General features: G+C 34.4%; 1 protein-coding gene across 2 annotated transcripts in view; it reads right to left on the bottom strand.

Annotated features, from left to right (window-relative positions):
• Positions 1–222: 222 nt before the first annotated feature.
• The window catches only part of LOC129906317 (membrane-associated guanylate kinase, WW and PDZ domain-containing protein 1), a 69,108-nt gene continuing 56,551 nt past the window's right edge, over positions 223–12,779 (bottom strand). The window contains exons 1-6 of one of the 2 annotated variants that reach the window (XM_055982030.1): positions 9,902–9,988; positions 4,997–5,126; positions 2,800–4,846; positions 2,552–2,737; positions 1,073–1,292; positions 223–995 (exon numbers count right to left, since the gene is read on the bottom strand). In XM_055982030.1, the coding sequence (XP_055838005.1) occupies positions 715–995; positions 1,073–1,292; positions 2,552–2,737; positions 2,800–4,846; positions 4,997–5,126; positions 9,902–9,914 (2,877 nt within the window). In that variant the 5' untranslated portion in view covers positions 9,915–9,988 and the 3' untranslated portion in view covers positions 223–714. Of the gene's footprint in view, positions 996–1,072; positions 1,293–2,551; positions 2,738–2,799; positions 4,847–4,996; positions 5,127–9,901; positions 9,989–12,779 lie in introns of those variants that run through there. The other variant, XM_055982029.1, reaches the window with a different exon arrangement.

Consider the following 12,779-nt stretch of genomic DNA (forward strand, 5'->3'; position numbering starts at 1 on the left):
CCTTATTTTGACACGAAATTTCACAAGTGAAAAAACTCCCTAGTGACAAAAAATATCCCAAGTCACAATAATTGTGTTTTAATGAACGAAGTATCGAAATAATCTATTAGGGGACTTCGTACGACTACTAATGAACTTCTCACAAATACGTATTTCTTTTGTCAACCAGTTTTTCTGCAGCATTTACTGTAAAAGAAAAATATAATATTAAAAGAAAACTAATTATTTAATGTGCATATCATAATCTATAAATCTACATATACATTTATTTTAATTTGTTATATTTCGTGCACGATATAATTTATTTATCATATCAATATTGTGATAATTTTTTTTACTTAGAAACTTAAACATAATACATACATTATACATATTCTTACGTCTATAGTTTTTATTTGAGACAATTTACAGTTTATTTTTTTTCTTCGACCATTCGGAATGTACAAAAAATATATTTTTTAACATTTAAATTGCAATAAAAAAGTGTTTTTCACTGTTGTTTTTTCCATCAGTCTTTGGGAGTATAAAATATTACACAATTTTACAACGGAGTCGTTTTAATACGTGTTTTTTTTATGTATTTACAAAATTTTAGGAGTACTAATTGCAAACGCACTAAATGTTACAATCATTGATTGTATCATAAGTGCGTTGCATTTACTAAAAACCTTCAAGTTGAAAGCTTTTATACAGGCGAATTCTCAAATCTCAGAGTCATAACTGAGGGTATTGACTTATATGTGACCTGTCAAAATATGTTGGTGTATCACTCTTGAGTTGAGGCAACACAGGTGAAGATTGTGATGGGTTGAGTATTGGATTATCTTCTTTTGGTGATCCAATCGTAAGTCGAACGTGCAATCCAGATTCTTTAATGAGATTAACAACATCACCGTGGCTCATACCAGCTATATCGATGCGATTGACAGCTACAATTCGATCACCAACTTTTAGATCTCCACAACGGTCAGCAGGACTACCTGGTATTAATTTTCCTGTAAGAAAATTATTGTACGGAAAATATTTACAATTAGGAATTATGTACTTATATATAATAATATTTATTGCCTACCAATTGCTGATCCGTAATATTGATTTGAAGATGATATTATTACAAATCCAAAGCCTTCGCTTTCGTGCCGACTAACAATTACATCGTATGGATATCGAATTGGACGCACCGGAACCGGAGCTGATGCATTTCTCACTCGACGTCGTAATATCATTGTCACTTGTCCCCGGAGAGCGGCTTCACCCATTAAAGAAACAACTTTGTGATGAGATGACTTTACCTAAAAAATACCATAATAAGTATAAATGAATATCTTGCTTGGATACTACTCCGGGCAAAAGAGTCCGCCCAAACCGCCAGAGCGTGCAAAAGAAGACTCAGAATATTGAAACTCTATCAAGAGTTGAAAGAAGAAATCGATCTTTTACGAAATGAAAATTAGGCCTTGAAGAGAGCACAGAAAGAAATTGATCTTCTTCACAAAGAAAATGAAGTGTTGAAAAAAACTCAAACACATAAAGAAACTAAAACAACTCCATGCAAATATGAAAGCACCCATTATAATATAATTTAATAAAGGAATTTCACCAGTAATGTAAAAATGGTCACCCTGTGACGGTCTTTCATGTACCGTGACTACAAATTTTAAGTTTTCTCAATTTTTTCTTTTGATACGGAACCTTGAATAACCCTGCTAACAAATTATTTGCTTTTTTTTAATACTTTATACACTTTTATATTTTTTGCTCCAAATATTAAGTTGGAAATAAATACTAGAAAAGACAAAAACGAAGTCCGCCGGGTCAGCTAGTGCAATATAAAATACATATATGTTAAATAAAAAAATGTATCTAATTTTTTTCTGGTGGTCCAACTTTAAATATTTTTCCTTTTGTCTTCATTTCGATTACTTTTAATTAAAAACCAAGAGAGGGGGGACTAATTTTAATTCAGAATTGGTCTAAATTTTAAAGAGCTAATCCAAAGTGAACTTATAATTATGTAGATATGTAGATTTATCGAATTAAATTTTATTTTTGTAATCAGTGGATTCAAGTGATGATATTAAGAGTTGAATTAATGATAATTTGAACAATTATTTGAACTGATAATGTTTATGTTTCGTCGTAATTTCTCGACGTCATCAGGGGAATTTTATTAAATCTGTTAAAACTTGATATAAAATTTACACTATTACAAGAATTTTTTTTAAACTTCCATGAAAATATTTTTTTGTTTCATTTAATAATTATAATTACTGATAAATGATTTTGAAATTTGTAATTTTCTAAAATAAAAAAAATCTTTAAATTAAATAAATGAAAATTAAATAAAAACAAACATCACAACACTTTAGAAAAACTTGATAGTGTAAATTTTAATATCAAGTTTTAACAGATTTAATAAAATTCCCCTGATGAAGTCGAGAAATTACGACGTAACGTAGGGAAAAAGTATGAAATAAAAAAATTTTATTTGCATATAGAAAGAAGTGACATAAACAATATTAAGAGTTATGACATTCTTTTTTAAGCTTACCACATTCACTCCATCAATACTCAGAATCTCATCGCCAGTTGCCATTCCCGGATCTCCATCTGCTGCACCCCCGGGTACTACATGTCCAACAGTTACTTGAGAACCTTCTTCCGTTCCACCAACTATACGGAAACCAAAACCTTGAGCTCTTCGCTCTAGAGTCACTTCAGATAATTCACATTCATCCTTAAACAAGAAAAACAAACACATCATACCTATTTTCAATGAATCAACTTAAAAATACATACATCATCTATATTTCTTGATGATGTAGTATTCCCAGGAACCATATAATTCCATATTTGTGGATGCAATTGCAAAAAGTTTTGTTGTTGTTGTTGGTGTTGATGTTGTTCCGTCATCAAAGGGCGATGACTCTCTAGTGGGCTAAAGCCCGTTTTTCGTCTATTGTTCATTAACTCATTAACTCTTTTTTGAATCCTACCGTTTTGAGAATTCTGATGTTGATGGTAGAATCCTTGGTTTGCCGATGTTTGATTATGTTGATGAAACTTATAACGTTGATAATCTTGACATTCATAGCAATAACATGTCTCCTGGTGATAAGTCGGTACTGGAGCCATTATTGCCATAGGAGGTGAATACAAACCACCTCCTACGTCACCATTTTGTTGTACAGATGCGCTGCCATCGTAAGACTCTCTTTGAATAGGAACACCATCGTACATAGAGTTATATCCATAGTCTGGTGAAGTGAGCGTATTTTCATAACCATCCATTTTCGGCAGCATTGTGTTAGGATCCATGTGAAATATATTGTTATGATTTTCGCTTACCAACGATGCTTCAGCCAATCTTTCACTTAAGCTCGTAACCAACTTTGGATACGGATCCATAAATGGAATGTCGTTATTAATGCAATCAATTTCTTGAAGACTATTGGTCGATTTAGCGTCTGCACTAATAGACTTATTGTCTTCGATATGTTTTTCCAGGCCATTTGTAACTGCTTCGATTTCGTCATTTAGCTCATGGGAAGGAGTCTTTACACGGGCTCGTCTTGTATCAACCAATGGTGTTTTTGGTCTTATCGGAAGAATTTCCTTCGGCTGAGTGCTATAAAGATCCGCAGTAGGTGTTTTGCTCCGAAACATTCCAACTTCCGAAATGGACTTGCCAACTCCGTCAACTTTTCTAAACTTTCCACTATTTACAGACGTTCGGCCGCTCACATTCGAACTATTTAAAGTGTTACCTCGTTGAATCTTAACCGTTGTCGACTCAGTCTTTGGACAATCTTTTAAGACACGAACGACTTCACAATGAGTCATATGATTAACTGGTGAGTTATTTATCTCAAGCAGAATATCTCCTTCATGAAGATTCTTACAACAATTTCTATCCAGAATTTTTTTCACTTTTTGACCATGGGCACTATCAGCGATGGTAAAACCAAAACCCATTCCTCCTTTCGAAATTGCCAAAGTTAGAATCTCTGGTTTTTTCATTAAAATAAAATCGTCGCCTACGTAGTTTTCATTCGATCCACTCGACAATTCAGAACGTAATTTTTCTATCGAGTTATTACCGCCGGATGCCCCTGTGCAGTCAGATATATCTAAAAAGTTATAGTTGCCGTCCATATTTAAGTTCATTAACATTCGATTCTTTTCTGCATTTGAGCTTATTCCGTCGACAGCAATAGTTGTCACAACTTCAGTGTTGGGATCGTTTGGATCGAACGGAAGTGGATATCCTCTGCACACTTCTAGTGTAACAGTCTCACCTGGCAATATGCTTTGAAATACGTTGACCATTTCATGATGAGTGAACCCCAGAACACAAGTATCGTTAACATAAACGAGAATGTCACCAGTTTGTAATTGTCCATCTAACCATGCCGGGCCATTGGGAACAATCGATTTGATTTGCAAAAATTCATCCACATTATCATCACCTCCAACAATTGTGATGCCAAGACCTCGGGAGGATTTCAGGAGAGTAGTTGTTATCCTTTCTCCTTGCATTTCTTGAGGGTTCTTTGTAAACTTGTATGGCAAAACAGAATTGATTTCGTTTCGTTGTACCGAACCACCAGCATTGAGTAGTTGATGTTGTTGGTTTGTCTGCTCAGCAGCTCTTCTTTTAGCTTCAAGAACAGGATTTTCATATTGCGTACGACGATTGACGTGGTCAATATAGTATGTACCGTAAAGGGCATCGTCAATTTTTTCCCAACCATAGGGCAATTCATTATCCCCGCAATCTTCCAGAGATTTTTTTTGAAATTTTGAAAGCCTTGGATCAAGCCAGTGGGATGTGCCTGTATTATGGCTGTAAAATAAAAAAGAAGATACAAAAACCATTTTTGTTAAGCGTTTCATCATGAATAAATAAAAAGTAGACAGTAAAAAATTATTTTTACTGTTCCCAACTTCAAAATTGTGCATACAAAATTCCCCACCCTAAATATTTAAAACTCACTCAATAAAATAAAGTTCACCGCGTTCCGTGTATGCAGTTTCCCATTTTGGTGGCAATGGGCCCAGTCCATCATTTCCATTCTCGCCTGTGTCGCGAGATGTTCCATTACAATAATTGTGAATTGTATTTTCTGCAATAAAAAATATATAAAAAGGTAAGACTTGTAAAAGGAATCTTCACGTTATTAGATTGAAAACTAGTAGTTATTTTGTTTAACTTTAACGGATAGATACAGTATGCTGCCCCACGATTGACCAATGGAAATTTTCACTAATTTGTCCTTAACCCTTTCGAACCCAAGCTATGAAAATCAATATTAAAAAATGTTTTTTTCAGTATTATCGTATCAAAAACATCACAATTAAGAAATATGAATAGCAAAAAGTTATTTTCCAAAATAATAAATAGCAAAACTAATGTGTTACTCTCATGTTGCATGTAAGTAACATGCACTGCCTATGGCCACCAAAAAAAGTCGGACAACTGAGAAAATATTTTTTTATTGAACAATAATATATGCTACTTCTTCTAAGCCAAAAAGCAAAACACTTTCTGGATTTACTTTTTTTATATCTTTTTTTTCAAAATTATGGCCATATATAAAAAAATTTTTTTTTTTGCAAAAAAAAGAAAAAATGTGAAATTCAGTTCCTTTTTCGATAAAAAATAAATTAAAGGTATGATATTCGACTAAATTTTTTAATAATCCAGTAACTAGGAATCATTATCTTTCAATTGAGCCATCGAAACCTAAAAAAATATTTAATGTAATATTTTTTACGAATTTTTAAAAATATGTTACATGAGAGTAACGCTGGGTCCGAAAGGGTTAATTGCTTATCTTATGTAGTTTACCTTCACCCCAATGAGATTACCCTTTTAGTACTTATTATTGCACTTTTGAAGGTATGGTGTTCCTTGACGCCACAAAAGTGTAAAAAAAATTACTCCGGAGTAATTTAAGTACTACGGAGTACTCCGGATTTACTCCACATTTTTAGTCAGATTTATGTCGTTTTCTTTCACTCTATTAAGGAGTACTCTAAATTTGTACTCCTTTTTCTGGAGTGAAAGAACATAATGAGAGTAATTTTTTTTTTATGTAATTGTGTGTGTGACAAGGCAAAAATGGATAATTTCCTTGAAGAAAATAGTAATAACAGGCCTAGGGAAAACATTTTATGAATTGAAAAGAAAAATTAATATTAATAACATATGAAACATAATACACGAAGACGGAAGGCGCAGAAATCATCTTCCAATTTCCTTTTGATTTTCGTTTCGGTGGTTCACGCGCTTCTACACGTATTATTTTTTTTTGAAGACGCAAATTTGACAGTTATTTTCTTTGGTTTTATTTTGTTCTTGTTTTCGTATGACGACTTCTACAGGAAGACGTAGACGCACGAGATGCACATAAGAACAAGAGAGAGAGAAAAATCGATTTCTCCTTTGCTCTTATGTGCATCTTGTGCGTCTACGTCTTCGTGTAGAAACAGACTATGTATTTTAATTACAAAAAAAAAACACCAAAATATACAAAAAAAACAACTATGTATTTTAATTACAAAAAAAAAAACACCAAAATATACAAAAAAAACAACTCGCAAATAATACACAACCAACGAAGCAGATTCCGCAACCGACGAAATAAAGCAGAACAGCAAAAAAAAAAGAACAAGATCAAAGAGAAACGTCAAAAAGAGTCACAAATTTTTTTACCGGAGACTCACGGTAGAAAATCTTCCTTCCCTTTTTTTCGAACTTTATTTCCTTTGCTCTTATGTGCGTCTCGCGCTTTGCGTCTTCGTGTAGAAGCGGACTTAGTTTTACTTTTGGTATATTTTTCATTATGCTTCTGATCGTTTTTTTTCAGCCTAATTGACACACACCCTTAGTTTGATTTTATAATTGTAAAATAAAAATATCCCATCAACGCAGAAAAAAATGGGATTTTTCGGTTATATGGCACAGGATTTTTTTTTATTGATGGCGGAAATTTTTTTTTATTCGGTTTTCAATTTCATTTTGGAAAAAGTGAAGAATTAACGCAAAAATGGAAGAAATATATCTGGCGGAATATAATACAGTAGAAAATATATTCATAATGGTTGTTTTTTGTTAATAACAAAAGAGTTTGAAAGAAAAACTTTTTGCATTTTCAATTTTCAAACAAAATTTTAAAATGTCAAACTTCAAATTCATAAGTGTGTGTGCAAGTGCGTGTGCAAATCGGTGTAAATCTGACTAAAAATGTGGAGTAAATCCGGGGTACTCCGTAGTACTAAAATTACTACGGAGTAATTTTTTTTTTACACTTTTGTGGCGTCAAAGAACACAAAACCTTCAAAAGTGCAAAAATAAGTACTAAAAGGGTACTCTCATTGGAGTGAAAGAAAACGACATTAGTCAGATGTACACGGACTTCCACACACACTTATGCATTTGAAGTTTCACATTTTAAAGTTTTGTTTAAAAGTGAAAAATGAGTAGTCTTTCTTTAAAATGCTTTTGTAAATAACAAAAACAACCGTTATGAATATATTTTCTATTATGTATATTATTCTTCACTTTTTGAAACTTTTTCCAAAATCAAATTGAAAACCGAATAAAGGAATTTTCCAGTGAGAGGTGTCAAAAAGAGAATTTTTTGTGAAAGCATACTCCACGTAAATTTAAATTAAGTTACCTTTTGCTGGGCCCCTCGCAAGTTACCATAAATCTTTACTCCGACCCCAGCAAACATTTTGGTGAAATTTCAGATTTCCTTTAGTAAATCTGAAGAACATTTATTCGAAAAACCCTTATATAACTAAATCAAATCTTTATCAAATCTGAATGATGTACAAAAAACCTACAACACTCGATTTTAATTCATGTATGTGAGTTAAATATGAATGTGCACATGCACAGGCAAATATTGGTAGATCTTTCATATAGGGGAAGTTGGGGAAAACCGTCTTTTTTTATGATAGAAAGTGAACATTCAAAAGTATTTTCAGCGAAAGAAGAAGTCATAAAGAAAAATAAAATAAATAAAATAAAAATAGAAATTGGAAGCTCTGGTATCTTAGGGGGGAAATCACTCTGAAATCTCTTATTTTTGCATTATTTTTTTTTTTTTTTTTTGATAATAAATTTATTTATCAACCGAAGAAACTATTTTCAGTGGTCTTAGGCTTAAATGAAGCGTCATAAGTTCCTAAATAGTCCCGAAATCCATGCGCTCCGAGCCTACCATAGTACGAAAACGAAAACTTTAAACGCATTTTTTTCCAAACGCGTTTTTTTCCGCGCCGTGCAACATAACTCAAAAACCAATGAAGCTTTCGACTTGAAATAAAGTGCAAATTACTCGTTCACTAACTGGCCATTGCATGAACCTAAAGTTCAACAAAATTTTTACAATAAATATTTTTTTTAACAATTTGTTTATAAAGAAACATTGTGTTTTTTCGTTTTTTTGGTCTCTAATTTTTATTTTACACTTGTTTTTAGTAAATTTAGATTCATGCAATGCGTATAAATATATTTAATTGGAAAAAAACTACTTTTTTGATTATAAATAATTTTCTGGACCAGGGAATTGCACGGCACAAACTCGAGGCGTCAACTTTAACGAGCTGAAAAGCCGCCATTTTGTTTCTTTTATACTTAAAAAAAAATTGTATCAATACTTAATAATGTCAATAATATCATACACTTTTCCAAATTTCAATAAATTCTTTCGGTTTTCCAAACAAAATTATTGAAAAAGCTGTTGTCCAGAGGGATTTCCCCCCTTAAAAAAAGTGAAAAAAGAAGTTTACCGTGAAATCTTCCAAAAAGCTAAGTCGCTTAATAATTCTGTAAGTGATGATTCTGAGGAAAAGGACTTTGCAGACTGTAAAAAGGTCCTGCTCGAAAAGCCACTTTGCTCAAGCAATTGCTTTTCACAAAAATGCGAGATGGTGAGAGCATGATGGACCATTTAAACAATTTTTTCGGCACTATAGACAAGCTAGCAGAAATGGACATTGGTATAGCTGAAGATTTGCTGAAAATTTTATTGCTTTATAGCATACTAGAGACTTACGAAAACTTCAGATGTGCAACAGAGGCAAAGGATGATTTGCCAACACCTGAAGCATTGAAAATTAAACTGCTAGAAGAATTGAATGCACGAAAAGAAAAAAATACCCAAGCGAGACAGCAACAGCAAGAAGCAGATGCTTTTTATGCGAAGTCTGGAAATCAAAATAAATTTTTCCAGCGTAAAAACGAACAACAAACAAATGAGAAGTTGTATAAATGCAATTTTTGCAAAGGGCTTGCAGCAGATTGTTGGAGTAAGAATGGGGGCAAAAACAAAAAACGCTGAAGATGCATTTGCAGCTGTTGCCTACAGAAATAGTTTTCCAGATTCAGATACTTGTGGCATCGCTCTTCAGGCTGGTCTCAATTCTATCGTTGACTGGTGTATAGATAGTGGGGCGACATCCCACATGTGCAATAACAAAACAAAATTCATAAATCTAACTTAAGTTGAAAATCAAAGTGTTAGACTTGCTGTTGACAAGACTACTGATGTTCTTGGAAAGGGCGAAGATCTTTTAGACGTCAATATAGGAAAGAACATAAAAACCATACGGTTGAATAACGTCTTATACGTTCCAGAACTAAAGACAAATCTTTTGTCTATTTCTAAAGCAGTCTCGAATGGATACAAGATCCAATTTAATGAAAACAATTTGATTTTCAAAAGTAATAAGAACGAGCTGAGTTTAATCGCATCCTGGAAAGGAGATCTTTACTTTCTCGAAGCCTGTACAGAATCAACATCAGCTATAAGCGACAAACCAAATCAACTGCAAGAATGGCATCAACCACTTCCCAAAGAGTCGTTGACAAAAACAACAAATTTACTAGAGTAGTCCATTTCGACGTGTGTGGGCCAATGAGATCGAAAACAATTGGCGGTGCTTCTTTCTTAGCAACATTTATTGATGACAAATCCAGATAATGTAGATGTATATTTTCTGAAAGCAAAAGGCGATGTTAAAGACTCTTTTATAAATTACAAAAATTTAATCGAAAACCAAAGCGACTTTAAAATAAAAACATTACGAACTGACAACGGCCTGGAGTATTGTGGACAAGATTTCACCAAGTTAATTGTGCAAGCAGGTATCAGAAGAGAGCATACAGTAGCGTATGCACCTCAGCAAAACGGCTGCGCCGAGAGGATGAATAGAACGCTGGTGGAAATTGCCAGATGTATGATGCTTCAATCGAACGTTCCTCCTAGCTTCTGGGGCGAAGCCACTGCAACTGTGCGTACATAAGAAAAAGATGTCCCACAAAGTCACTTAACAACATGACGCCGTTTGAAGTCAGGTATGGTCATAAGCCAGACATTTCGCATTTTAAGACATTTGGCTGTAAGGCATTTGCACTGAACAAGAAACCAGGTAAAGGCACATTTGAACCCAAGTCAACTGAATGCATGTTCGTCGGTTATTCAACATCAAAGGCTTACCGTCTTTGGGATCTAGCTTCAAGAAAAATAATTGTGAGCAGAGACGTCAAATTCATCGAACAGTCGAAGTATATTAAAACCGTGAAGCCTCAACAACAGAGATACCCAAAGGAGATGGGAAACTTTCGTACGTTTTATCCCCCAAAACCCATTTGTTTATTTCGTGTTGTTGTAATTTCTTTTGTATTTGTGAATAAATGTGAAAAACACACACAGAATAATCACAGTGTTTTTACGCATACTTAGGCAAAAATATCCGATTTTTCACGCATACTTAGCCAAAAATATCCGATTTTTCACGCACACTTAGCCAAAAATATCCGACGGAGCTTGTAGGCAAACGCGTATGACGTCAGAAGTTTTCCATCTCCTTTGGGTATCTCTGCTCAACAAGAATTTTTTGATTTTGAAATAACAACAAATCCGGCAGATACTAAAGACAAAAATTTCAAAAAACAAACTGACGAAATCGAGATTGACAGCAAAGTCGATGAACAAATTATTGTTGAATCCAAAAATCAACACAAAGAAGAAGCTGAGTGTGAAAATTTAAGTAATGATAAAGGCACTCCTCTTAAGAGGGGGCCTGGAAGACCAACAATTAAAAGAACTGGCAGGAGAGGCAGACCGCGAAAGTTATTCAGCATGCTGCAAAGAAAACTTAAAAATGGAGCTGAAGTCGCAGAAGAAGAAAATATAGTTAACATCCAGATCAACCCAACAGTAAAAGAATTCATGTATAGTTCAAACGCCATCGAATGGAGAGCTGCAATGGAGTTAGAGTTCAATGCCCTTCGAGACATTGGGGCTTGGAAACTCGTTGAACGTCCGAAGAACAAAAAGGTCATTGGCTGCAGGTGGGTGTTGAGAACTAAATTTAATTCTGATGGTAGTGTTGAGAGAGACAAAGCGCGATTAGTTGCTTAAGGTTGTTCCCAACAGCCTGGGGTTGACAAGAAATTTTCGCACCGGTAGATAGACAAAGCTCAATTCGTATCATAATGGCACTCGCAGCTGAGTTCGATCTTCAACTTTTTCAACTAGATGTTGAGATGGCCTGCATTAACGGTGAAATCGAAGAAGAAATATTCATGGAACAAGCTGAGGGATTTGTGAAGCCAGGTGAGGAACATCTTGTTTGCTCCCTAAAGAAAGCTTTGTATGGGTTAAATCAATCTGGCAGAAGGTGGTACTTCAAGCTCGACCAAAAACTTCTAGATCTTGGGCTGAAACCGATGAACACCGAAAAATGTATATTCCTACTTGAGACTGAAGAAACTTATATGGTCGTGGTTATCTATGTGGACGACCTCATCATTGCAACAAACAACTTAACGGCCTATGAAGAACTTAATAATCATATGTCGTCTGATTTCGAGATGAATGATCTTGTTGAGTTGCATTATTGTCTTGGCATTGAATTCAGCAATAAATACTGTGACTATGAACCAATCAAAAAACATTCAAAATGTATTAATCAATTTTGGCATGAGCGAATTGAAAGGTATGACAAATCCACTGGATGGAAACGTGAAGCTTAGTAAAGAGATGGGACCAAAGACTGACCAAGAAAACTCTGAAATGGAAAATAAACCATATTCCTCATTAATTGGCTCACTCATGTACCTAGCTGTTTCCACACGCCCAGATATCGCACACACTGTCAGTGTACTCAGCCAATACAATTCCAATCCGGGTCAAGAGCACTGGAAAGCTGCTAAGCGAGTGCTTAGATACCTTAAAGGAACCCAAAATTATACTCTTGTATATCGAAAATCCGATGGACCATCACAATTAATCGGATACGTAGATTCAGATTGGGGTGGTAACATCGACGACCGCAAGTTATATACCGGATACGTTTTCAAACTGGCCAATGCCGCTGTAACCTGGGAGTCCAGAAAACAAAAATCTGTCGCCTTATCAAGTACTGAGACAGAATATATGGCGCTTACTGATTCAGCAAAGGAAGCCGTTTATCTTCGAGGCCTCCTAACTGATCTTGGTTTTCTGTGTGAAGATTCCAAAAATACAACCATCTATTGCGACAGCCAGGGTGTTCAAAAGCAGGCGAAAAATCCGATATTCCATTCTAGAACAAAACACATAGACATTCGACACCATTTCATCAGAGAAGTTTTCCAGCGAGGTGAAATAGAAGTCGAATATATACCAACTACTGAAATGATCGCTGACGTCCTTACCAAGAGCTTATTTGGACCATCATATTGCAAATGCATCCAAGGTTTTGGTATCCAAGAAGAA

Source organism: Episyrphus balteatus, chromosome 1 (assembly GCF_945859705.1).
Source record: "Episyrphus balteatus chromosome 1, idEpiBalt1.1, whole genome shotgun sequence".
In the NCBI taxonomy this organism is placed as follows: Eukaryota; Metazoa; Arthropoda; class Insecta; order Diptera; family Syrphidae; genus Episyrphus; species Episyrphus balteatus.